Source organism: Leptopilina boulardi, unplaced genomic scaffold (assembly GCF_019393585.1).
Source record: "Leptopilina boulardi isolate dan_hultmark-lab unplaced genomic scaffold, ZJU_Lbou_2.1 LbouV2_223, whole genome shotgun sequence".
Taxonomy (NCBI): Eukaryota; Metazoa; Arthropoda; class Insecta; order Hymenoptera; family Figitidae; genus Leptopilina; species Leptopilina boulardi.
In genome coordinates, this window is record NW_026137778.1 from 1,398,886 (window position 1) to 1,425,057 (window position 26,172).

Genomic DNA, 26,172 nt, shown 5'->3' on the forward strand with positions numbered 1-26,172 from the left:
TGGTGCGCTACAATCAATAAGTAGACGTTCCACTTTATCGCAAGTTGTAAATCGTTATTTGGGTCATTTGGGAGAAAATAAAAAATCTTCTATCTTTATCTATCTCATGTTAAATTTTACGATTTACGTCTTACGATTATTCACTGTGAGCTGACCTTAACCATAAAAACATAACCAAGTAAGTTTTATTTTAATCATTTTAATAATAGAAATTTTTGTTTAAAATCAAAAATATCGTTAAAAATTGTAAAAAAATAAACTATTATCGCAAAAGTTAATGTATATAACACTATTAATCAAGGAATCATAATAAACATAATGTAACCTATTCAGTATGAACGGTGAAAATCGTGAGCATAATAAATTTGAGTTCGTACATTAAGTGTGTTATTATGTGCAAGTATATAATTTAAAAAATTATAGTTCAGCACACAGTATTTTGTGAATAAATAATAAATTTTTTTTAATATTCGGCAGTCGGCACAAGTGTATACGTTGGTTTTATTATTGCTTTATCGATTACGCGTGGCTCGATTCCTACTTTACTGATTATAACCTAAAAAAAAAGTGCAGTCTTGATTCTTGAATATATATTGAGACTTGGAATCCACATCCTTCTGCATCAAATATATGTGACCTTGTGACTGATGATCATCTCGCAATTGTATCCTTGATATTAAAATTTTGTGTTATAATAATTATAAAGTTTTAAACAATGTATTTTTAAATTGTAAAATTTTTTTACCTGATTCACAGTTTAGAATTGTAAATTTACAGAAATCTGTAACAGAACATTTTTAATTGTTGAGAATTTACACAATTTACTGTAAATTTAATAATTTTGAAGTAGTAGTTTTACAACCTTTTGTAAATTTACCATTTTTTTAAAGTAGGTAATAAAAGAAGTCGATTATTACCTACTTTAAAAGTGATGGATTTACGAAAAGTTCTAAAACATACGATTTATCAAAATTATCTAAATCGGCAAATTTTATTTATGTAAATCGTTTGTTCCTTCTTTTTTTTTAAAGAATATTTCTACAAATACTCGTTTACCAAGATTTGGTTAAACATGTAAAATATTAAAATCATTCCATTTAAAAAAATTTTGAAAATTGTGTTTAGGATTTATTAAATTATTAATAACATTATGGTACTTTTCATTTAGGACCATATTACTAAATTATGTTCTCAACATTTACAGATGTACTATTATATATTTTTGTAAATTTACAATACGAAATTGTGAATCAATCAAAATATTTTTTTAAGTAGGTTTATTTTGAAAAAAATTAAATTTATATTTGCTTACAGTTAATCATTGCAATTATTAAAGAAAATTGCCATTGTCTAAAAATTAAAAAATATCTTGATTAATCCTCCGAGAACACTGGGGATTTATGAGATTCCAAACCAATCACAATTTTTTCTGTTTTTTGTTTTAAAACTACTTTTGGCATTACAGTTAGTCCTCTTTGCACCTTTTTCCAATTATTTTGATGATTTGTCTCCTTTTTCACCATTTTTTAATCAAAAGTGTAAAATTTTTTTTGTAAATATTTTGAATTATGTTTACAAGAGACGCATGAAAATACGTTTATTAGATTATGAATTTACTATAATTTTTATTACTTAAAATGATTAATTAATTAAAAAATATTTTCAGCAAATATTTCTTTTATCTATTTTTTATTGACTCCAATTTATTTTCTTCAAAACTTTCAATAATTTTTAATTTTTCAATTTTCAATTTTAATTAAAACCAATTTTTTTGGGGCCTAAATATATATAGAAATTATATAAACCAAATTTTTGATTTAAAAAAAAAACTTTTGATAAAAATTTCAAAATGATAAAAATAGAATTTACAAGAATTATTATCATAATAATAATTAATCACAAAATCATAATTTAATCTATACGTAAATAGAATTATTATAAAACTGTTAAAATTATTATTTATCCTAATTTTTTATTTTTTAAACGTCATTTATTCTAATTGACAAATTCTCAAAATATAAAATTATTAAAAACTTTTGTTATATAAAAACTTTATTCTTCATTAAATCAAATTTTTATACAACATAATTATTATTATCAAAAATTTCTACAAAAAATAATTATTTTTTAAACGAATTTTAATTTCATAGAATATTCACTTATTAGAATCGCCACACACTCTAAAGTTAAATTTCTTTTTTTTTTTGAGATAAAAAAGCGATTGTCATAACCATATTAGTATTATTATGACCAATTGTGACAATCATCTACTGCCTATATGATATAGAGAATAAAAGTTGAAAAATTTTATTATAATTAAAATAAAAGTTATTTTCTATACCAAAAAGTTCAAAACTGTAAGAAATTATATTTCAGTATGAATATATTGTTATCATGACTTTAAACAAATTTTAATTTGTTATATTTTTTATCTCCTTTTTTGGGTAAAAAAATTCCTCTTTTCACCTTTTTTGAGGATAAAGGTTACTGTGATACCTGTGACTTTTTTCAGCATATTTATTTGACATTTAAATATTTTTAATGAGACATTTAATGTATGGAAACTTTTTCTACAATTATTAAAGAGAATTGGACAAAATTTTTTTCTAAATGAAAAAAAAGTATTTCTAAAAAGTATTTTTCTTAATTTTACAGCAGATATATTAATATATAAATATAATAATATATATAATATATATTAGATATATTAATCTCTGAGTTTAATATAAAAAATATTTTAAAAATTTATTAAATGAAATATTGTAATTACTATTTTTAATATTACATACTTAGAGAGCTACAGAATTTAAATAATTTTACAATATTTTACGATTAGAAAAATTACTAATCAGATCCAGGTACGAATATAATAATTTTAATGAATATTTTAACAATGTAAATGTATTGTTATTTATTTACCGCTAAATTGTAAGCCATGAATGTAAACTATTAAAACTGTGAAAATTACATTAAATAAAACTCAATTGAGATTTCCTTTATTTTAAAAATCTTTCCAGGTGTTGAGAATAGTAATATCAAATAATAACAATATTTTGTTTAAGAAAATATTAAAAATATTTTTTTATACCTAATTAATAAATAAATAAATGAAATAAGTAATTAATAAATCATATTTTAATTAAGAATAAAAAATTACATTAGAGTAATCAAATAAAATTAATAGTAAACAATTTTTAAAAAATATTCCAATTTTTTGAATTTTTGGAAGTTTTTGAGATCATTTAAAAAAATGGTAAACATATTTCTTAAAAAAAGTAGAGTAGTCCGATTGAAAAATGGTGATTTTTAATGATTCTACAGTAGATTTACAAAAAAGTGTTTTGTTCCCATAAAAAATATGCATTGTGGCACCATTAAATATTCATTAAAAAATCTCTTTTTTTTCATTTAGAACAAAATTTTGGTCAGGAATGATAAAAATTCGAAAATTTTGAAAATTAGGACCGCCCTAGTGAATATTTTAGAAATACTGTTTGGGGTCTCATAGACCCCCAGTTTCAAAGAAAGTGTTCTCCAAGGGTTAATAATGTTTCTAAAGATTATTATTAATTTTTATAAGCCAAAAGTTCTGAACGTTCAAATGAACAAAATAATTTTTTCAATCTATAAATTATTAAAAATTATAATGTCAATGTAAAATAAAACAGTAAATTAAACAAATATTAAATTAATAACTTCTTTTAAAATATTTAAAACAATATTTTGTAATAAAATTCGTAATTAAAGAAGTTGTAAAAAAAATTTTGTTCATTTGAACGTTCAAAACTTTTGGCTCATTAATTTTTTTTTTTTTTTTTATTAATTTTATTTAAAATTAAAATTTTCCTCAACAAAAATATTAGAAATTGTAGTGACTTGTAAAATACAATGAAATGTCACTATGAAGTACTCGGAGTTCCGAGGAATGCAACAGAGGATGATTTAAAGAAATCTTATAGAAAGTTAGCTTTAAAATGTCATCCCGATAAAAATCCTGATAATCCTGATGAAGCTAAAGAACAATTTCAATTGATACAACAAGCATGGGAAGTGTTAAGTGATCCACATGAGCGTGCGTGGTATGACAATCATCGTGAAGCAATTTTAAAAGGTGGAATTGGTGATAACTATAAAGACGATTCAATTGATCTATTTCAATATTTTTCAACGGGTTGTTTCAAAGGTTACGGTGATGATGAAAAGGGTTTTTATTTTATTTATCGTACTGTTTTTGAGAAATTAGCTGCTGAAGATGCTGATTTTTCAAAAGATGATGACTCCGATGTTGATGTACCAGCATTTGGCGATTCCACAAGTTCTTATGAGGATGTAGTTCATAATTTTTATGCTTATTGGCAAAGTTACAGTACAAAACGATCGTTTGCATGGCTTGATCCTTATGATATTCGCGATACGCCAAATCGACGTGTTCTTAGAATTGTTGAGAAGGAGAATAAAAAAATTCGCGATAAAGCAAAACGCGAGAGAAATGAACAGGTTCGTAATTTAGTTGCTTTTGTTCGTAAACGAGATAAACGTGTTCAAGCATATGCTCAAAAACTTGCTGAACGTGCAAAGGAAAATGCGAAAAAAGTTCAAGAGCGTAAAAAACAACAATTACTGGAGAGACAGAGAGAATTAAAAGAGCACACCGTATCCGAGTGGTCCAAATTTTCTAACATGGAATCAGAATTGAAGAATATTGAGGCGAATCTTGCGGCAGAATTTGGCGAAGATTTATCATCTGATGGAGATTCAGAAAAAACGGATATTATTTGCGATAGTAATGCTTTATATTGTGTGGCTTGTAACAAGATTTTTAAAACTCAAAAAGCATTTATCAATCATGAAAATTCAAAGAAACATAAAGATAATTTGGCAAGTATGAAAGCGGCAATGATTGATGAGGAGGAAGAGTTACAAAGTGATGACGATGATGATGATGACGATGACGACGACGACGATGATGATGATGATGAAAAAAATTCACAAAAATTAGCAACTGGTTCTAATATGCCCGATTTTTTATTAACGCCTGCTGAAAGTAAAATCGATCAAGATAATCAAGATTCTGAAGGCGAAAGGGACTCTGATGCTGAATCAAATAAAAAAGGAAAGCAAACTAAATCAATTAATGCTGCAACAAATTCTCAAATGGGTGATGCTGTTGATTTATCATCACCTAAATCAGATACAGGCAATGACAATAATACGTCTGAAGATGAATTGAATTCAGATCAAGAGGATGAAGGTGATCAAGAAGATGTTGTTGTAAAATTTAAAAAACAGAAGAAAAAAAGAGGGAAAGTAATTCAAAAAAGTTTATTGGAACACAATAGTGACGATGAATCGGACTTTGGTGCTTGTATGGGATTATCAAAAAAGCAGAGGAAAAAACAACAGAATAAAATAGTTTTAGAGCAAATGTCACATATGAAAACAACAGCTGTGAATAAATTGGAAGTACATGAAAGAGGAGAAGTGGAAATGAATGAAGATTCTTTACAGGGAAATCAAAGTAAAGGTGAAGATGGAGACGATGAATCGTTTCAAGAGACAAATATGAGTTCAATTTTAGGTAAACGAAAGGGAAAAAAAGCAAAAGAAATGAGAAGAGCTCAAAAACAATTGTCTGCTGAAGATCGAGGAAAAGGAGATAAACACAAAAGAGATGTGAAATCAGCAGAAATGATTCCAGATACAAGTAATTGTTGTATAACGTGTAAATCTGAATTTCCAAGTAAAAATAAGTTATTTGAACATTTAAAAAAGACTGGTCATTCTGTTTATTTATCAAATGTGGGAAAATCTAAAAAAAGTGTTGAATCAATCAGTAAAGGAAGGGTCAAGTCAAGTAAAAATAGTGATTAAAAGTTATTAGAAAAGAGAATTGTTTAGTTCAATTACATACATTATAATGTGTATGAACTGTTGTAATAAATATCGACATTCTTGTATGAAATAACAAAAAGTTACAAAATTCGTTTTCATTCGCTCCAATCAAAAAAAAAAAAAAATACTTGAATCATTTTCATTGTTTACAGACATTAAATTTCTTCATCAAGGATAATTCTTGAGGAAAAATAAAGTAAGTATTTTTTTTTCATTCAAATTTTAATATAGTTTTTTAATTAATTATTATTATTATAGAATGTGGAGTGGGAAGGAAATTTATGGAGCTGCTGAAAGAAATAAGGAGCCAATATTGTCAGTGTTACGAAATTACATTAAAAAAGAAGTGGCTCAAGTATTTTTGGAAATCGCTTCTGGTTCAGGTCAGCACGTCGCTTATTTTGCTCCCAATTTTCCTCAAGTAACTTTCTATCCATCTGAGAATGGTGATCCTAAATTAATGAAAAGTATTTCCCTACACACTGCTGATATGACTAATGTTAAACCTCCAATTAATATTGACATTGCCACTAATTATAAATCTTGGAATAATGGATTATTTAAGGAAAATACCTTAGATTACATGTACACTTCAAATTTAACGCATGTTTCCCCATTTAAATGTACAATTAGTTTATTTGAAAATGCAGGAAAATTATTAAAGTCCGAAGGACTTTTATTAATGTATGGCCCTTTTGCTGTTGATGGTAATCTTTCACCAGAAAGTAATATTAATTTTGACAAAAATCTTAGAGCTCAAAATTCCGAATTGGGAATACGTGATGTACGAGATTTACGTGAATTAGCTGATAAAAATGGCATAAAACTTCTCAAGATGGAGGATATGCCAGCTAATAATAAAACTCTAATATGGAAAAAGTCATCTCAGTAAATGTTTTTTTTTCTTTTAAACAAAATTTATTACCATTTAATGGAATAAATTTATTATATTCTTTGTTAGTCCTTATCATTTTCATGTTTTTTATCTTGTTTCAAAATAAACAAGTTGTAAAAATATTCTATTTCATTTATAAATATATAAATTAATTTATTAATTAATTTTACAATACTAATTATAATAATTATTTCTTATACTATATGAAATGGAGAAATTTAACACTAATAATAAAAATGAATGGAATAACAAATGTTGATGAAATATTATTGCCGCCATTTAGATACCAATGAGCGAAGAGCGCTGAAACGGAAGTTGGAACATCTAAAATTACAAATAGTAGAAATAACGAATTTATAATTTATATATTTAATTGTGATTTTAGGAATAATTGAATTTATAACAAACCTGCATCTTCCTGTGTAGTGACCCATCCAATAACTGGCTCTAATTGATTTTGTCTTTTTAACCATTGATTCAATGGTTCAAAATATCGAATTAAAGCACCCGCATCTAATCTATTTATTTTTCCTCTCGTCATTTGACGTATAACATCTTTTCTTGAAGTTCCGGCTGATAATATTTCTCTGCATTAAATATAAACAAGTTTAATATTTAAAAAATTTTAATTTTAAAATTAAAAAAAAATTTTTTTTTCTCTTCTACCAGAATCGGGCAAAAGTTAAATTCTTTTAAAAAATATTTTTTACGGTGAATACAATCCACAAAAAACTTTCTTTATTTTATTGACAAATTTTTTTTTATCTTTTTTCGTGATTTAAAACCCTGTTAGACATTTTTTTGAAAATCTCTTTTACACTTTTCATTTGCAAATATTGCCCTAAAATTTTTTCAAGCTTCATTGAAATCGAAGAATTAAGGAATAACTATGATTTTTTTGGTATTGACTGAATTAGATTTGTACACTTACGATAGTAAACGTCCAGCTTCTCGAGATCTATATAAATCGCATGTGTGCAAAACTCCTGTATGTCCTGAGATATCGCACAAAGATTCAAATAATTGAAACTGCAAAATAACTCCCACGAAGTATCTAGAAAGAAATGACAAATTTTTACATATATTCATACAGTACTGTCAGGAATTCGATCTGCACTATTTTTTACAAATTAAATAATTTTTAAACCATTAAAAATGCCATCTAACAATTTGGTATACAGAATCTACACAATTTGAGCTATCATTTAAAATATTGTTAAATGTTTTAACAATGGTCGAAGTCTATGAAAAATTGATTTAAAATTTGTTTTTCAATTTTTTTAATTAAAATTAAACTAATATGAATAGAAAAATTTTTAAATGAAGAATCACCAAAGTTTGAGCACGATTGGATGATTTTTTTTTATTTTTGATCACTTCACTTGAAATCCCTCAAATTATAGGTATAGTTATTACTTTGATTTTACTTACTTGGCGTAAGGAATATCCGCGGGTAGATGATATTTAGAAGCTGGATCAAAGTCTTTTTCCGTTCGTTTTGAAGGTGGTATGATACCTTGATACTGCAGTCTTAACTCCCACCATTTTGTATTCATATCTGCAACTCCATCACTAAATACTCTCCATCTCCACTGATTCAATTATAAAACAATGATTGACTGTATGTATGAGGCATTCTTTGAAAAAAATCCATATCCAAAAAAAAGGGGACGCATGAGATTATGTTCTCAAAATCATTTCTTAGAATTTTCATTTTATGGAATTTCATTTGTTCTAATTATTTTTGAGCCGAATTTTTATTTCTGCGAATTTTTATTTGCTCGAATTTTCATTTAACATAATAGGTATTTTAAAGAATTTTTATTGGGTAGAATTTCATTGCATAGAATTTTCTTTCAGATGAATTGTCATTTGTTCGAATTATTATTTGATATAATTTCCATATAACCGATTTTTCATACTACAGAATTTTTACTTAACCGAAAAATCATTTAACCGAATTTCTAATTGATAGAATTTTTATTTGTCCGAAATTGTAAATGGCCGAACAAACAATAGACAGAAAGATTTCGGCGCGATTTTTAAAATCAACCAATCACAATTTTATAGATAATTTCTTATTTGTCGGCCATTTACAATTTCGGACAAATAAAAATTCTATCAATTAGAAATTCTATTAAATGATTTGTCGGTTAAGTAAAAATTCTGTAGTATGAAAAATCGATTATATGGAAATTATATCAAATAATAATTCGAACAAATGAAAATTCATCTGATTGAAAATTCAATTCAATGAAGTTCTACCCAATAAAAATTCTTTTAAATGCCTATTATGTTAAATGAAAATTCGAGTAAATAAAAATTCTAATAAATAAAAATTGTATCAAGTGAATTTTCGGTTATATAAAAATTCTATAATATAGAAAATCGTTTTGATAAAAATTCTGCAAAATACTAATTCGAACAAATAAATATTCGACTCAATAATAATTATGACAAATGAAATTCCATAAAATGAAAATTCTAACTAATGATTTTTAGAACATAATCATGCGTCTAAAAAAAAGGTTTGAGATTGGGTTGATAGTTTGGTAAATTGTTGTGCTATATCAAAGTAACAACATTTTAAAATATAAACATTATAAACTTATTTTTAAAAAATTATAAAACGTAGAGGGGGTTTTTTGTTGGGTTTGTTCATGTAGTTTTCAATGCCAAAAAAAGTTTTTTTTCAGAATTAACCCCTATTTTTCATATAGGACAATAATTTACCAAAGTATGAAGCCAATCCCACAATTTTTTTTGGGTGGTTTTTTTCCAGAGAATTCTTCATATTGAATTAATGGAATTTTTTTCTAACATGATGGAATAATTACCTGATCAACAATATAAGCAAAAGGTAGGTATGCCACCTTTTGAAGTGCTATGAGCATTAAGAAATTAATACTGCCTTCATAGTCTTCTATTGAATTGTTATATAATCCAACTCTGTGCATATGATGTGGACCTGTTGCAGAAAGGCCAATTGCGTCACTTAGAGCCTCATGAAAACCTACATATACAAACCAAATTTTTAGTACTTGCACATAATTTATAAAAGAAATATTATTTTTTAAATTATTAAATACAAACTACCATCAAGCTATTCTATGGTATGCTGAGAAAAATATTTGGTATCATCCAGAAAAAAAATATATTTATCTCAGTGACAAATAAATATTTATTTGGTTTTATTAAGTAGAGGTACCGGTGAAATTTTAACTCGTCGAAATTAATATTGTTAAGAGGTGTCAATTTTTTTCTGTCATTATTTGGGATCTAAAATTATTGTGAATTATCAAAATTAAAAAAAAATGTTTTTATTTAACTCACATAAATTTTATTTGTCTCAAATAAATGCAAATAAAAGATTTCTCTTGGTGTATATAATAATTTTGTTAGCAACTTTTTAAAAATTATTTTCAAAAAAATATTTATAATTAAAATTTTCAATACGCAGTTTATTTCGAAAAAAGTACCTGGAAGTGCTTCTTCACGAAAAATAAATGGTTGTTCTTTGTATTGCAAATAGTATTGCACATGTGACATTTGATGATACGTTGTAAGTAACTCGTCCATTGTTATTTTGGTGCACTGTTTTATTCTAAAATTGATAGAAATAATTAATTTTTAAAGTTAATTTTATCTATAGATACATAATATCTTCATTATTATTGCTTTACCTATAATCAAATCCGTTGCAAAAATCCCAAGCGCTAGGTGTGCAACTAACTTCTCTATCAATAGGTTTATCAAACATAGAAGATTTCCAAAATTCAGGAGGCATTGGTTTCATTCCTAACGAAGTAAAAAATTCTTCCGCGATTTGAAACATTCTACAAATATAATTCTTTTTCTATTAGGAAATTAGTACTGCCTACCTAAATTATGATTTACTATTTTTATATCCGAATAAATATTTGGCAGAAAAATTTTGGCGCAAATTAAAAAATTTTTAAAAATAAATTTCTGCACAATATAGCACAAAATTTGTGTTTTTTAAATTTTAATTTAAGACGTTTTAAAAATATATTTTGCAATACTTTTGGAAAAAAAATTGTTTTTTTTCGTTTAATAGATATACAAATTTCTATATATGGACAAATAGAAACCAAACGATTTTTCAATAGTATTAATTATTTAATTAAATTTGATTATTTTATTAAAAAATAATTGAAATTACCTTAAAGGTGTGAATCCTTGGATCATCATATCTAAAGTAACATCAAATTTTGCAGCAGCAGGAAATGGTTGAACAATTTTAAAAATACCTTCCCAATTTTGTGCCCACATATTGCCCAATATATGAGCAGGAAGAGGTCCATCTTTTTTTATTCTATCTCCATATCTATCGATCAGTCTTGAACGGACATATGTAAACAATTGTTTATAAAGTGGCATAACTGCTGACATCACTTCAGCCATATTTTGTTGAAAATATTCGTCTTCAAAACTTTCTCTCATTTGATCTCCAGCATCAGCGAAACCTTTAAAATATATTGTTATTTATAATTATAAGAAAATTAAAATAAAAAAAAAACAAAAAAAAATTCGTCACACATACCATTAAGTTTAGAAGCTAAATTTGATAATTGAACATATCTCATGTATTTATTTCTCAATGGTGGTCCAATGGCAGAATGCCAAGAATTCCAATAGTGCAGAAGTTCATCATAATCTCTGGATTGTACCATTATTTTATTAATATCTACAATATTGAAAAGAAAAAAGTTAGATTTGCAGTACTAATATTTGTAAATAATAAAATGATGAAATTATTATTATTATTATTATTATTATATACCGTGATCCAAACTCATATTGCAAATATTATTCATCATTTTATATGGACATAATCTCGTTCTAGAGTATAATTCTTTCATTTCTACTATAAGGTGGTGTATCTGAAAAACAAATTTTTATTTTTTGAAAAATCTTTTACTAAATTCGACTTTTATTTTTTCGATTTACATACTTCATTGAACTTGTCGTTTGAGAGGGAATATCTTCCTTTAACAGCTATCATTTTTAATTGACGTCTTGCCATTGGATCTGAAATTCTGCTCCATGCAAAACTGACAACTTTTTTCCAGGATGCTCTATCAAATTTTAATTTCAGTGTTTGATCTTCTAGCTGAATAATTTAATTTAAAATAAATAAATTTTTGAGATTAGTTTTCTAAAAAGTAAATAGTATGGAGAAAAATATAAACAAATAAAATTTTTATTGTATCAGTTTCTAAATATTAAATATCAATTTATACCTGAAAATTTAATTGTAATTTTAAAAAAATATTTCTTTTTAAATGTATTAAAAAAAACAGTTTTCACGCTTTTGATCTAAAACTTATATTTAGATAAATTTAAAAAAAAGTGCGTATTATACCAAACAAATGTATTGATAAATATTGAAAATAAGTTTTTCAATTTTTTAAAAGGATTTTGGAAATTGTAAATAAAAAGTATTTCTTTTTCCTTTTCTTTCATAATAACTTTTGACTTTGTCAACCTCATAAGATTCTTGTTTTTTTGTACAAAGAACACAAATTAGTACAAAATTAAAAACTTTCACAAAAAACACAACTAATACTTTCTTTTTCAAAAAAAATTATCCAATTAGCTCAAATTAGCTAGATAACAATAGTTGTATATGAATTATTTTTTCAACACTTTAAATTTTTAAAAAGGCAAACAAATTTTTAAAATACCTTTCATTAAAGAAAATTATTGTAAATAATAAATAAACAAAATAAAAATGTAACTAAGTAATATTTTATATAAAAATCTACGAATTCTAAATTAATATGTTATTTTTGAAATTTTGTGTAATCTTTTTAATAAAATAATATTAACCTTTTAGTAGAAAATTTTTTTTTTTTAAACTAAAAATTCAAGGTAAAAAAATGAAAAACATTTTTAAAACGTTTAAAATTAAAATGTTCAAAAAATTGATATTGTGCACAATTTTTCCCAATTGTGATACAATTAGTTATATCATAATTAAGGTCATGTGAAAATTCTATGTTATGAAATTCTATCTAATAAAAATTGATTTAAACATTTATTATATTATGTTAAATGAAAATTTGAACAAATACAAATTCTGTGAAGTGAATTTTAGATTATATGTAAATGCTATAATATGTAACGCGTCGCGAAGAAAGGGACCTTAGAAGCTAAAATTTATAGGTTATATTTTGAAATTTTAAAGTGAAAATACACAAAGAGAATTAATTCTTTATTATATATTTAAAATAATCAATGAAAACTGATTTTGATGTTACAGAAGCGAAAAGAAACTTTTAATCAAAGTAAAACTGTCGTAAACATAACCTATAATTCATTTGCTTCTAAGGTCCCTTTCTTCTCGACGCGTTACATATATAGAAAATCGGTTTAGTGAAAATTCTGTCAAAAAAATAATTCAAATAAATAAAAATTTGGCTAAAAGAAAATTCTATATTATAATGAATTTCTATCAAATAAAAATTCTAATAAATTAGTTTTAGGAATTATATTCATGCTTTTAAAATTTTTATGGAGAACTCAAAAATAGTATAAGAATTCGGTTGCAATGTGCCAGAGTATATTTTTATTTTGTCCAAAAAATTTTTTTTTCAATTTGCCTATTTATGGAAAATTTAATATGGCGATAATACGATTTTAGTCATTTCATTTTAGCCAAGTATGCAATTTTTAAAGAATAAATTTTTTGAAAAAATATATTTTTTTTTATTTCAGCACAAAATTTTAGCTCATTCTATCAGATATTTTTGATTAGATAAAAGAAAAAAAAATAATTTTTTCCATTTAAAATTATATGGTTCTCTCTTAAACAATTTGTTTTTACCATTTTTCGACGATTAATATCTGTCATATTCGTTGCGAAATTCCATTGAGAATTCATTATTTTGTTACACATTGCAGATGCTTCATAGTCATATTGTCTGAGAAATTGAAGAGCTTCACCAAGATTGACGTTTAATCCCTTTCGAAAATTTATATATTTTCAAATCTTTGTGTATATTTATAGTTATATGTATATTTAAATATATTCGTTTAATAATCACCTCTAAATATCGAGCGAGACTTCTTCCACTAATTATATGCAATATCCATATAATTTTTAAAGCTTCTGTTTTACCAGCTTTCATCTCAGATCGTTTCTTGAAGAAAATTATTTATTTATTTTTAAATTGTGATTTAACTTTTTTTTAATAAAATTAAATACATGGGGAAAAAATTTTGCAATATTTCTAAAATAAATATTAATATATTTAAAAATATATATTCAATATTTCTTCCAAATATTAATAATTATTTTTTAGTTTTGATAGTTGCCAACAATATGATGTCATAGCAAATTTGCATCCAGAGAAAAATATATTTCATAACTATAAATAAATATTTATTTGATTCAAATAAATATTTATTTGATTCAAATAATTATTTATTTTTAATTGCGGAATGAAAAATTTCTTTATATAGCAAACACATTAAGCTGTGAAAGCAAAATTATTAGCTTTTAATGTAAAAATAATTGCTATCCTTATAAATAGAAATAGAATTAGCTGAGTTAATTTTGTTTTCTCTCCGCTTATATAGATGTTAAAAATTTGAAATACATACGTTTTTATTTTCTATTTTAAAATTTTCATTCGCCGTATAATTTTTTAAATTTGAATTGAATTTTAAACTTTTTATTTTGCATCTAACACTTTATATTTCTAACACCTAGTTTTTGTGGATGTCACAGTAACACTGAGTTACCTTTTTCAGAATGAGTATCGTCTGTTGTTCAACAGCGCATAAAGCATGACGGGGAAACGGAATTAACGGGGAAGGCATTGTAATTTGTTTCAAAGAAATGTCCAGGGCTCGTTATCCTTGCAAAACGATCATAATAGTTTTGCAAAACATTTATATATACCAACACTAATAGAAATTGTTAAGAAAGGATATATTTCATCAGCACAATCCCTTTTCAAATAGGATAAAGTTTTCAATGAATTTTCATGCAAATATTTTCAAACTAACAAATACAGTGAAAAAAAAATTTCTAGCTGAAGTTACTAGATGAATCTGGTTAAAAAATTTCTAGTTATATTTTAACAGGAAAAAGAAGAAATAAAAATTCTGATTTTAACAAGAATTTTTGGTTTTTACCAGAAATGTAACCAAGAATTTTTTAACCATATTTATTTTCTAATATTTCTAATCAGAAAAAGTACGAAACGCATGAATATGTTGTAAAAATTATTTATTTTATTTTTTTCGAATTAGTATTTTGCAGAATTTTCATCAAACCAATTTTCTATATTACTGAATTTTAATATAATCGAAAATTCACTTCACAATATTTTTATTTGTTCGAATTTTTATTTGTCAGAATTATTATTTGCTCGAATTTTCATTTAACAAAATAGGCATTTTAAAGAATTTTTATTGGATGGAATTTCATTGAATGGAATTTTTATTTTATTCTTTCAGATGAATTTTCATTTGTTCGAATTATTATTTGATATAATTTCCATACAATATAAGGGTGATTCTCCGCGTAGCGCACGATTTGGTGTCTGAAACTTTAAAAATATTTTTTTATCAAAATGATAAATATCAATACATATTTTTGAAGATAAAGTATCAAGAAATAAATATCCATGATGGGCCGGAAAAATTTTTTATAATTTTTTAATTTTTTTAAACAAATTTAAAAAAAAATTCTTTGCTTTTTGAATTCTATAAAATAGTTGAAATTTGATTTAAAATGTTTATTGAAATTTTTGGGGTAATTCACAAATATAGGAGAGAGGATGAAAAAGTCAATTCTACTGATAATAAACAATTATAATTATAAAAAATAATTTTATTTTCCTATTAGTAGTTTGAATTGCAAAAGATTTATTAATTCTACAAAAAAATGTTCTTAAAGCCTATTGAACCACTTTGAGTAGTAAAGTTTACTACTTAAAGTAGTAGTTTCAATTGCAAAATATTTATTAAATGTACCAAAAAAATGTTCTTAAAGCCTATTGAACCACTTTAAGTATAGTAAAATCTACTACTTACATCTTGAGTTGTTTTAACATTTTTAAATTGAGTTAATACAATCACAAAATGTCATTCTACCAATTACATTTTTAATTGGTTTAACTATTTTTATAAAGTTAATAGAACCGTTTAAATTCAGTTGAGGACTTATTGTACTACTCAGAGTAGTTAAAAAGTAGTAAAACCTACTAGTTTTTTTTTCAGTGGACAATTAAAAATTTTTATTTCGGTAATTTACGGAAATTTTCGAGGTAATTTTTGGAAATTTATGCGGTAATTTATAGAAATTTTGTCTAAAATTCATAAAAATATGTAAAACATGAATCACAATTAAAAATTTTAATTTTGGTAATTTATGGAAATTTTCGCGGTAAAATCAAAATCATTTGATATTGTTTGAGAAACATGTATTTAAAAATATATTTATTTTTGCTACAATTTATTTTATATATAGGGTGTCCAAAAATTTCCGAATTCTTATGAATTAAATTCACATTATATTTAGCATAACTATGATGGTATAGAATGTTTTTATTTTTATTCACACTAAAAATTAATATTTTCTAAATCAAGATCTCATTGAACACCTTGTACAAATATGATCATAATAATTTTTTTTATATACATGTAATATTGTCCATTTCGAAAATTGTTGAAATTTATATTCTACATATTATACATACGTTTGTGTTATTAATATATAAATGGTGGAAAATGCTATGATTTTTTTAATAATTAATTTTTTAATTTTTTTTTCAAAGTAATTTTTTCCATTAAATAATGAAATAAAAATTTATTTTTCAATATCAGTTTTGATGAAAATGTAAAATAAATTTTACTTTTATGGGTGAAACACACGTTTAAAAAAAAAACGAAACCTAAAGTTGTTTCTGATAAGAACGTATATAGAAGTTATATAGATTACAGGCATAGAAGATAAAAATAATGTGTCTAAAAAAAATTATTTAAACAATTATACAGTTTTGAAAATTAATTACAACAGTTTTGCCTAATTTAACTTTTGATTAAATTAAATCTTGATAACTATTCGAATACATCCTGATCTTTTATTTCTAAATCGTCAATGTAAAGAATATAAGTTATGTCTCTTTCTTCTATGTTATTTGATCTGATCACAGCTGGTAAACCTCCAATTGAAAATGACATTTCAGCACCTCCGTCAACAAATTCGTTCTATTGAAATAAAATTTAACATATTTTTATAAATTTTTCATTTTAATTTACTTTTTTTTTAAAAAAAGAGTTATATTGTGCAGGAAATTTACAAGATTTTTTACAAGGTTAAAAAAATTGTTATTTTTTGTAGAGAATTAACTTCGAAATTTTTTTATACATATTTTTGTATTCTACGAAAAAGGGTTCCATAATTTTTTTTCGAATTTTTTTTATTAAAATTGTTAAAGAAATATTAATTTTTCAAAATTTCAGATTTTTAAAATGTGGAAAACTTTCAAAAAGTGTATAGGATATAAAAAAATATATTTCAATGAGAACTACAACTTTCATATTATATATATTTGAAAATTTTGCAAATTATACCCCAAAAAATGCAAAAAACAAATTATTTTTGGTGTTTTTTTTTGGTTTTTCGTTATATGAAAATCATATTTGAGAGTATTCTATGATTTTTGTGATTAGCGCATCAAAATACATAAATAAACGTAGTATCAAAAAAAAATTAGAGGTATTTTTTAAAAAATTAAAAATTTGGAAAAGTTGAAATAATTATTTTCCCACAAAATGACTCGAATTAAAATTGTTTTAATATGAAGTAATTTTTTTTTAAATTTTTCAATCTTTAAATTGCAAAAAGTCTAGCAACTTATTTTTCGGTTATTTTTTACATCAAATTTTCGAAAAGTTCACAAAAAACATACATACAATTACAAAGAAAAAAATAATTTTAAATTGATGCATTTTTAAGATAAAGTTATATCTTTAAAAATTTGAAATTTTGAAAAATTCATATCTTGTAAACAGTTTGATAAAAAAATTCGAAAAAATTATGGAACCCTTTTTCGTAGAGAACAAAAAGATAAAAAACTGTTATTTATATTTATAATATTTTATCCTATATATTCTTACCCTAACATCCACTTCTTGAATTCCATTAATCCAAACTGTTTGAGTATTTTTATCTGCAATTTATAAAATTATTTTAATTTATAATTTGAATTTATCCAAGGCTATTTGTTTTACTCTTATTATTTGTCTATTAAATTCTGTAAAATTATTTATTATTGTCTATATTATTTACCCAAAATAATTCTATATTGAATTCCATTTAAAGTTGTTGTCCAACATTTTAAAATTTTTGATTGATTTTGAATAAAATTTTCATAACTTTTCCCATTCACCCACAGGGTGTAGGAATATTTTAATCCTGTAAACATATTTTTCCAATATTTTCATACGAATATTATTTTCAGTATATTAAAAAAATAATATTTAAAATTTAATAATAATAAATTAAAAAAATTTTTTTTTTTTAATTTAAAATTTAAAAATTAATTAATTTATTTAGAAATAATATATATTCACCAGGTATTGGATCAACTCGAATAACAATTTTATTTTTGCCAAGATGAATAATCTCATCTCCAACAAGTCGAAACATCCATTCTCTATTCACAAGGGTTTTACCATTGACCTTTACAACACGTTTTCCAGTCGCTGTTCCGTGTTCAAATTCAACAACATGAGTTTTGCCATCATTTAAAGGAACTTCCCACTTGGCTGCGTTTCCTCCTGACATTTCAAGTGTCCACAAAGTTCTAAAATATATTCAGTAAAAGAAACAATGAAAGAACAATGACGACGAAATACAAGAAATGACAATTTTTATAAATACAAAATTAATGTACATACATATGGGTGTAAGTATATGTTTATAGTATTTGTGTATATACATTTAAATTTTATTTAAGTATTGTTCTAGTATTTAGTGTGGTAACTGGAGCATGGCCATCGGGGCCTGAGGTAGGAGCGTCAGAATTATATTAGAACAAAAAAAAAATAAAAAAATTGAGTACTGTTGATAAATTTTTTTTTAGAAAAATTACAGTGTCTTGTGTTCTTTAAAGACCGGTATTCGTAAAATTTTATTTTTTAGAAATATCGAGATTTGCTATTTTTTTGACATGTTTCGTTGTAATTGGGGTACAAAAGTTCCAAAACTTGTTTCAGTTTGGATAACCAGCTTAAAGTATATTTGAGTACAAATCACCCATGTGTTTTTTAAAATTGGAGTTCTTCTTTAAAAACATGTCATTGTTGAATTTTAAATATTTTATTTTTTTAATAATGTTATATCAATAAAACTATATTTTTCATATTTCTCAAAAGATATCTACAAAAAAAAATCGACTGAATTTCATCAATTTGAGCCAAAGATTTAAGGTTTCAAAGTATTGCGGGGTACAAATCGCCTTTGTGTGTATCGAACGTAAGTTTTTGAACTGTATACTTTAGGGGTAAAAACTAATTGATTGACCTATTTTCGAACCTTTTACAACCAAATATAAAGGAATTATTATCGTTTTAAAAATTAAAAAAAATTTTAAAACGTGACTTTTTTCGATTTTTAATTAATAAATGTTAATCACTTTAAGCAAGAAAAGATACACTACAACTATTGACAGCGATTAATTAAAAAATAAAATAAAAATTCTAAATAAAAAATTTATTTTATTTTAAAACTTAAAATTATAACCTTCAGTTAATGTTAGATAATGAGTAGTACTTTTCTATGTAATTTGTAGAATTTAAAAAAATACTATAAAAATTGTAAAATCAGAATTCGAAAACTATATAATTTTTAGACAATATAAAATATTTCCCGCCCTTTCTTTACTTGTTTGTTTTAAACAAAGTATCGTATCTCAATCGAAAGTCAGGGGCGCAATAATAATTATATAGATAAAATATCTGAAAATATTCAATATACACTGCTGGGGCGCAATAATAGACTAAGATTTCTAGGTTCGACACTGCTTATTATTTATAATAAAAAAAAAAGAATTATTGTAAAAATGTTAAAATAATCAATATACTCACTTTACTGATAAGCGAAACAATCACAGTTTTTGGTGCTTTACATGATTTCATGTAGTAAGTGCATATTTACTATTTTTCAAATTGTAATCTTACAAGCGATTACATGACACTATTTTTTATTTTTACTTACTGAAGCAGAGCGACTGCCATGATTCTCCCTATTATTCTATAGTTCTGTCCTCATTATTGATTGTTTTTTCAGTCAATACTGTAGTAAACTCATTACATACAATAACTTTACACTAACTTTACATATTTCACCTATACTATTGAAATAATCAAATAATATTGATATGTGATAATTAAATTGGATTAACAGTCAACAAAATTTTGCATATGCAATATTCTAAAATAATGAAATAATTTTTGTAAAGACATAATATTTATTTGAATTATACAAAGATATAATGCAGTGGTGAGTATTTTTATTTTGTTTTTGCCGGCAATAGTTTTCCTTTACATGAACCAAAACCAATACGGAATTTATCGCCAACGCAGTAACCTAAAAAAAACCAATATTTTTTATCAAAAAAAAGGGACGCATGATTATGTTCTAAAAATCATTAGTTAGAATTTTCATTTTATGGAATTTCATTTGTCATAATTATTTTTGAGCCGAATTTTTATTTCTTCGAATTTTTATTTGCTCGAATTTTTATCAAAACGATTTTCTATATTACTGAATTTTAATATAACAGAAAATTCACTTCACAAAATTTTTATTCGTTCGAATTTTTATTTGTCAGAATTTTCATTTAATAAAATAGGCATTTTAAAGAATTTTTATTGGATGGAATTTCATTGAATGGAATTTTCATTTTATTCTTTCAGATGAATTTTCATTTGTTCGAATTATTATTTGATATAATTTCCATAAAACCGATTTTTCTGCAGAATTTTTACTTAACCGAAAAATCATTTAACAGAATTTCCAATTGATAGAATTTTCATTTGTCCGAAATTGCAAATAACCGAACAAACAATCGACAGAAAGAATTCGGCGCGATTTTTAAAATCAACCAATAAGAAATTATCCATAAAATTTTGATTGGTTGATTTTAAAAATCGCGCCGAAATCTTTCTGTTGATTGTTTGTTCGGCCATTTGCAATGTCGGACAAATGAAAATTCTACACTGAAAAAAAGGTTTGGTATTGACAACCAAACGTTTAATTGGTATTTAAGCAACCAAAATTTTTTTATTGTTTCAACAAAATTTTGGTTGTCCCAATTAAACTTTAGTTAGGACAACAAAAATCCTTTTTTTCTAATTTTGGTTGTGTTAAACAAATTTTGGTTGAGACAATTAAAATTTTGTTGATTCAACAAAAAAATTTTGGTTGCTTAAATACCAACCAAACGTTTGGTTGTCAATACCAAACCCTTTTTTCAGTGTATCAATTAGAAATTCTGTTAAATGATTTTTCGGTTAAGTAAAAATTCTCCAGTATGAAAAATCAGTTATATGGAAATTATATCAAAAAATAATTCGAACAAATGAAAATTTATGTGAAAGAAAATTCTATACAATGAAATTCTACCGAATAAAAATTCTTTAAAATGCCTATTAAGTTAAATGAAAATTCGATCAAATAAAAATTCTGACAAATAAAAATTCGAAGAAATAAAAATTCTGTAAAGTGAATTTTCTGTTATATAAAAATTCTGTAATATAGAAAATCGGTTTGATAAAAATTCTGCAAAATACTAATTCAAACAAATAAAAATTCGGCTCAAATGTAATTATAACAAATAAAATTCCATAAAATGAAAATTCTAACTAATTATTTTTAGAACATAATCATGCGTCCCAAAAAAATTACTAATGTCAAATATAATTCTTTTGTTGCTTTTTACCGTGCATAATAACTTCATCGCCGTCTTGAAGAAATTTTCTTGTTGTTCCATCTTGCATTTTTATTGGTTGAGTACCTTTCCAACTCAATTCAAGCATACTTCCGTATGAATCAGGAGTCTGGAAATTAAAATTTTTTAAATATTATATTATTGATAAATAAAAATAAAAGAATAGATTGTAAATTTAAATTTTTGTAAATTCCCTTACGTCTCCACTTATTGTTCCAGAGGCCAACAAATCCCCTGGATTTACATTGCATCCAGTTACGGTGTGATGTGCCAATTGTTGTGCTGGTGTCCAATACATAAATTTATAATTACTTCGTGAAACAGTTGTAAAAGATCCGTTTTGTGCTACAAAGAATAGTGAAAACTAATTTTTCATTATGTCGTTAAGATGCAATAATTATAGATTCAACTAAACAATTACAATAAAAATACTTACGTTGTATATGAACTTCAAGTTTAATATCGAAATTACAAGAATAATTATGTTGAAGATATGAAAATGGTTGAGGTTCTTGTGGTACATTTGGCACCTTAAACGGTTCAAGTGCCTCCATTGTTACAATCCAGGGAGAAATTGTTGTTCCAAAATTTTTAGCTCCAAATGGTCCAAGTGGAACGTATTCCCATTTTTGAATATCGCGTGCTTAAAACAATTAAATATATATTTTCAACATAGGTGAGAAAAAATTAAAAATACACCCTTTTTTTTCTTACAGGGGATTATTTCATTAAAAATCATTAGTTCGAATTTTCATTTTAAAAAGTTTTATTAGATATAATTATTTTTTAGTCAAGTTTTAATTTTTCGAATTCGGTGAATTAAAAACTCTGACAATTAAAAATTCGAATCACTTAAAATTCTAATGAATGAGAATTCAGCTAAATTAAAATTCGCTAAAATTAGAATTCATTTAAATATAAATAAAACCTAAAAAATCGGTTAATTTGTTATAAAAAAGAAATTCTGCCAAATGTTAATTCGAAAAATTAAAATTCGTCTAAAAAATAATTACAGTTAATAAAATTCTTTAAAATCATTCTAATTAATGATTTTGAATGGGCTAATCATTCTTACCACTCCAGTCATTCATCACAACCATTCCAAATATGTGATCATAAGCCTCGGATGCAGGAATACTTTCTCCTAATTTTGTTGATGGTCCTCCAACAAAGAAGGCTACTTCTAATTCGAAGTCTAAAAGTCTTGAAGGTCCATAAACAGGCGGTGTTCCTTCAACTGGAACAGTCTGTCCATATGGACGATAGATTGGAGTACCGGAAATCACAATTGAACTTGCTCTACCGTGGTAACCGACAGGAAGATATTTCCTTTAGAAAATCCGCATACATAATACATAATATATTTATAAATTTTATATTACATGCGTATTCGATTTTTTTATTACCAGTTTGGCATAAGGGCATTCTCTTTTCCTCGAAACATAATTCCAACATTTGTTGCATGATGAATGGATGAATAAAAATCAGTGTAATCACCAATCTTAGCAGGTAAATGCATTGTTGCTTTTTCTTGAGGTACAAATGATCTAAACATTTTTATTTATAGGACACATCAAAATGCGAAAGTAAATAATTTTTTTTTTCTTTAATAATGTATAGAAATTATTAAAATTACTTTGCTCTAATTTGTGGATCTTGTAAAGTTGAATTTTCAGCTGATAATAAACGTTGCAATGTATTTCTTGCTTCTATCCAGGATGATCTTCCAAGAGCCATAAATTCATTGAGACTATCTTGACGGAAGACATTTTGTTTTTTCTCCAAAAGTGGTCCAGTGAAATAATTAGCTATTGCGTATAAATCTAAAATTTGATCTCCAATAGCTACCCCTATTCGTTTTTGAGGCTAAAATAATTAGTAGAGGAAAAATTTGTTATACATTAAATTATTACGTAAAGCACTCGTAACAATAGGACACAAAAAAAAATTTATTTAATTCAAATACTCGATTACTTGACTATTATCAAATAAATATTTATTTGTATCAAATAATTATTATTTGAGATGATATTTGTTTCAAATACAATTTATTTAATTTAAATAAAAATTATTTGGTTCAAGTAATCGAATATTTAAATGAAATAAATTTTTTTTCAGTGTAGCGCTTTGTTTTTTATTTATTTTTTTCATAAGTAATTCGTATGATAATAATAATAATTCGATAATGTAATTCGTATTCGTAATTCCTAAGCATTTTTATATTTTCTAAGCGCGGAAACTTTTGTAAATAAATAATTATAAATTTAAATACGCGAAAAAAATTTTTAAATAAAATCTATTAAAAATTTAAGAAAATTCTACTAATAATTTCAAAAATTTTCCAGATTTTAAATAAATAATTTAAAAAATAATAATAAAAAAATTACACAAGAATTATATTTTTTTGAATTTTTAGTAAAATTTGATTTTCTCTTTAACCGTTTCATGATATATATTGTATTTTTTCTAACCGTAAAAGTCGACTGAAGAGAAACAATAGTTGACTGTAGGTATGACTATTGATACCATCAGTCGGTATGTAATCTACGTATTACAATTTTTATCATTAGATGGTGAATAGTATTTCTATTCCCAAGATCTAGTCTATTAACTATAAAAAAATATATCTGAATTATATATACGTATTTTAGTAAATTTAAGTTCTTTGATAAAAAATGTTAATAAATATTTATCATTTCTATTATAGAGATTACAATTACATTAATTTGCAAATTATTTCTTCACTGCATATACGTAAACTTATTTTCATTTGATACCGTTATTCTTTATATTTCCCTAACAGAATTATTTTATTTCACTATCAATCAATCATTATTTATTAGTTATAGATCTATCGTTCTCAAGATTCCTGAAAATGAAAAAAGATCCGAATTTTTTTTTATATTTTAATAACATTTATTTTAAAAAATAAGAGTCATTTTTGTTTTCACTGATTCCAAATTAGGCTAAAAAATAATTAATTCACGAGGTATATTTTCTGGTGTAAACTAGTGTTATCTATCTGTTTTAGCTTAAACTAACAAACTAAAAATTCTGATTTACAATGATAACATTAATAATAAAAAAAAAAAACTTACGCAATCTGTAGTAGAAAAAACTCCATATGGAAGATTTTCAATAGGAAATTCACAATCCGGCGAGTATTCAATAAAAGAATTCATATTTATGTCATATATATATAAGTTGACTGACTACGTGAACGGTTCTAAGGAAACTGTTAAGCATATACTTATGCTGCGATAGCAAAGGTTCGAGGACGACAACAACTCCATATGATAATTTATTCAAACTGTTTAATATACTAAAATAAAACGTGTTGAATGAATAAATTAAATTATTTTTAAATAAATATGTTTTGTATGGGAATAACAAGTACCGATTAAGATGAAAAATAATTAAAATAAACAAATGAAAAATTTATAATTGCAACTATAATAATTGATATAATATAAATAAGAACTTTGGAAAAAATAATTTAAGAAAATGTAAAAATATGCGTAAGTGTCAGGGTATTCTTTATCAATTAAAATTTTTTGCATCTTCATAAATGTAAAATTGACAGGTTGAATCATTAAATTTCACTAAGATTACTAATTAAAAAAATTGTCCCAAGGTAACAAAAATAAATTAACACAGAGTCAATCCATTATATTTCGACTAAAGTCGTTGCTGACTGATTTTTAAAAATTATAATACTTTGCAGGAATATGATTTAGAAGTTATCAATATCATGAAATGAAAAGAATTTTATTAAAAATTTAATTATTTATTGTAAAATATGAATTTAAAGTATATGAGGTGCTGAAAACTGTCAATTTTTTAGCTATTAGGAAATATGAAAGAAAACATAATTTACCATAAAAATAAAAAAAAAATTATTGTAATTTAGTAAGAATGAATAAATTTATCATTATCAATTAATATAATTATTTAAATATGTGAAAAAAATATGATTTTCAAGTGCACTTGTCAAATAACCTAATTTTGCGATTTTTATACATTAATTATAAAAAATAGGAAACATTAAAATAAAAACATACCAAATATGAAGTTCTTGTGATAAAATTTTAGAATTTTTTTGCACTTTTCTTCTTTCTTCTTTAAAAGTATAAAAATTTTGCTTCCTCATGAGGAAGTTTTGCATTCGTGACGATTTTCGATTTTTTAAAATTGGGTTATATGGACTCATTTTCATCTAGAATTAATATATATGAAGTCCTGAGCAAATGTCCAGATGTATGTGTGCGTGTCACAAAATATTGTGTACAAATTATTTCAGAAATATTTTAACGGATTGTCTTGAAATTTTGTATGATTATTGTAATCATTAATACCTAAAATCTGACACAAAGATTTCCGAATATATTCACA

At 24.4% G+C, this 26,172-nt stretch overlaps 5 protein-coding genes across 7 annotated transcripts; 2 read left to right on the forward strand and 3 right to left on the reverse strand.

The window, feature by feature from the left end:
- The first annotated feature begins 29 nt into the window (after window positions 1-29).
- Window positions 30-6,909, forward strand: LOC127279835 (methyltransferase-like 26). Its single transcript, XM_051302451.1, has 3 exons — window positions 30-178; window positions 6,045-6,088; window positions 6,151-6,909. Exon 3 carries the CDS (start codon window positions 6,152-6,154, stop codon window positions 6,782-6,784), a length of 633 nt encoding a protein of 210 aa, XP_051158408.1. The 5' UTR covers window positions 30-178; window positions 6,045-6,088; window position 6,151; the 3' UTR covers window positions 6,785-6,909.
- On the forward strand, window positions 185-5,980 carry LOC127279833 (dnaJ homolog subfamily C member 21-like). Its single transcript, XM_051302448.1, has 2 exons — window positions 185-664; window positions 3,864-5,980. The coding sequence occupies exon 2, from the start codon at window positions 3,889-3,891 to the stop codon at window positions 5,869-5,871; it is 1,983 nt and encodes a 660-aa protein (XP_051158405.1). The 5' UTR covers window positions 185-664; window positions 3,864-3,888; the 3' UTR covers window positions 5,872-5,980.
- Window positions 6,910-6,945: 36 nt separating the features above from the next.
- Window positions 6,946-14,566, reverse strand: LOC127279834 (angiotensin-converting enzyme-like). Of its 2 annotated transcripts, none has more exons than XM_051302450.1 (14): window positions 14,417-14,566; window positions 13,858-13,953; window positions 13,638-13,775; window positions 11,763-11,921; window positions 11,592-11,691; window positions 11,352-11,495; window positions 10,971-11,274; window positions 10,471-10,623; window positions 10,267-10,391; window positions 9,625-9,800; window positions 8,219-8,379; window positions 7,719-7,841; window positions 7,196-7,374; window positions 6,946-7,090 (listed from the first exon to the last, which is right to left on the reverse strand). In XM_051302450.1, the coding sequence occupies exons 2-14, from the start codon at window positions 13,939-13,941 to the stop codon at window positions 6,987-6,989; spliced, it is 1,950 nt and encodes a 649-aa protein (XP_051158407.1). In that variant the 5' UTR covers window positions 13,942-13,953; window positions 14,417-14,566; the 3' UTR covers window positions 6,946-6,986. The 2 variants fall into 2 exon arrangements, with proteins under 2 accessions (XP_051158407.1, XP_051158406.1); XM_051302449.1 differs by having other exon boundaries at window positions 6,986-7,111.
- Window positions 14,567-16,473: 1,907 nt separating this feature from the next.
- On the reverse strand, window positions 16,474-20,110 carry LOC127279845 (fas apoptotic inhibitory molecule 1). 2 transcript variants are annotated; one of them, XM_051302467.1, is made up of 5 exons: window positions 20,046-20,110; window positions 18,401-18,633; window positions 18,117-18,242; window positions 17,945-17,997; window positions 16,474-17,032 (listed from the first exon to the last, which is right to left on the reverse strand). In XM_051302467.1, exons 1-5 carry the CDS (start codon window positions 20,063-20,065, stop codon window positions 16,883-16,885), a joined length of 582 nt encoding a protein of 193 aa, XP_051158424.1. In that variant the 5' UTR covers window positions 20,066-20,110; the 3' UTR covers window positions 16,474-16,882. The 2 variants fall into 2 exon arrangements, with proteins under 2 accessions (XP_051158424.1, XP_051158425.1); XM_051302468.1 differs by having other exon boundaries at window positions 16,478-17,032; window positions 19,916-20,096.
- Window positions 20,111-20,278: 168 nt separating this feature from the next.
- Window positions 20,279-25,040, reverse strand: LOC127279844 (fumarylacetoacetase). Its single transcript, XM_051302466.1, has 8 exons — window positions 24,879-25,040; window positions 23,417-23,646; window positions 23,187-23,327; window positions 22,856-23,109; window positions 22,217-22,423; window positions 21,980-22,125; window positions 21,772-21,889; window positions 20,279-20,417 (listed from the first exon to the last, which is right to left on the reverse strand). Exons 1-8 carry the CDS (start codon window positions 24,960-24,962, stop codon window positions 20,341-20,343), a joined length of 1,257 nt encoding a protein of 418 aa, XP_051158423.1. The 5' UTR covers window positions 24,963-25,040; the 3' UTR covers window positions 20,279-20,340.
- Between the last annotated feature and the right edge of the window lie 1,132 nt (window positions 25,041-26,172).

Excerpts from the sequence above, each read along its gene's own strand:
- LOC127279833 (XM_051302448.1), top strand. The coding sequence starts at position 3,889 with ATGAAATGTCACTATGAAGTACTCGGAGTTCCGAGGAATGCAACAGAG.
- LOC127279835 (XM_051302451.1), top strand. The coding sequence starts at position 6,152 with ATGTGGAGTGGGAAGGAAATTTATGGAGCTGCTGAAAGAAATAAGGAG.
- LOC127279834 (XM_051302449.1), bottom strand. The coding sequence starts at position 13,941 with ATGAAAGCTGGTAAAACAGAAGCTTTAAAAATTATATGGATATTGCAT. Across the intron at positions 7,842-8,218 it reads GCGGATATTCCTTACGCCAA|ATACTTCGTGGGAGTTATTT; the intron begins GTAAGTAAAATC and ends ATTTCTTTCTAG. Across the intron at positions 7,375-7,718 it reads GAAGCTGGACGTTTACTATC|AGAAATATTATCAGCCGGAA; the intron begins GTAAGTGTACAA and ends TATTTAATGCAG.
- LOC127279845 (XM_051302467.1), bottom strand. The coding sequence starts at position 20,065 with ATGGCAGTCGCTCTGCTTCA. Across the intron at positions 18,243-18,400 it reads TCGAGTTGATCCAATACCTG|GATTAAAATATTCCTACACC; the intron begins GTGAATATATAT and ends ATATGTTTACAG. Across the intron at positions 17,998-18,116 it reads TCAATATAGAATTATTTTGG|ATAAAAATACTCAAACAGTT; the intron begins GTAAATAATATA and ends TATAAATTGCAG.
- LOC127279844 (XM_051302466.1), bottom strand. The coding sequence starts at position 24,962 with ATGAATTCTTTTATTGAATACTCGCCGGATTGTGAATTTCCTATTGAA. Across the intron at positions 22,126-22,216 it reads ACTTGAAGTTCATATACAAC|CACAAAACGGATCTTTTACA; the intron begins GTAAGTATTTTT and ends TATTCTTTGTAG. Across the intron at positions 21,890-21,979 it reads CTGGAACAATAAGTGGAGAC|ACTCCTGATTCATACGGAAG; the intron begins GTAAGGGAATTT and ends TTTAATTTCCAG.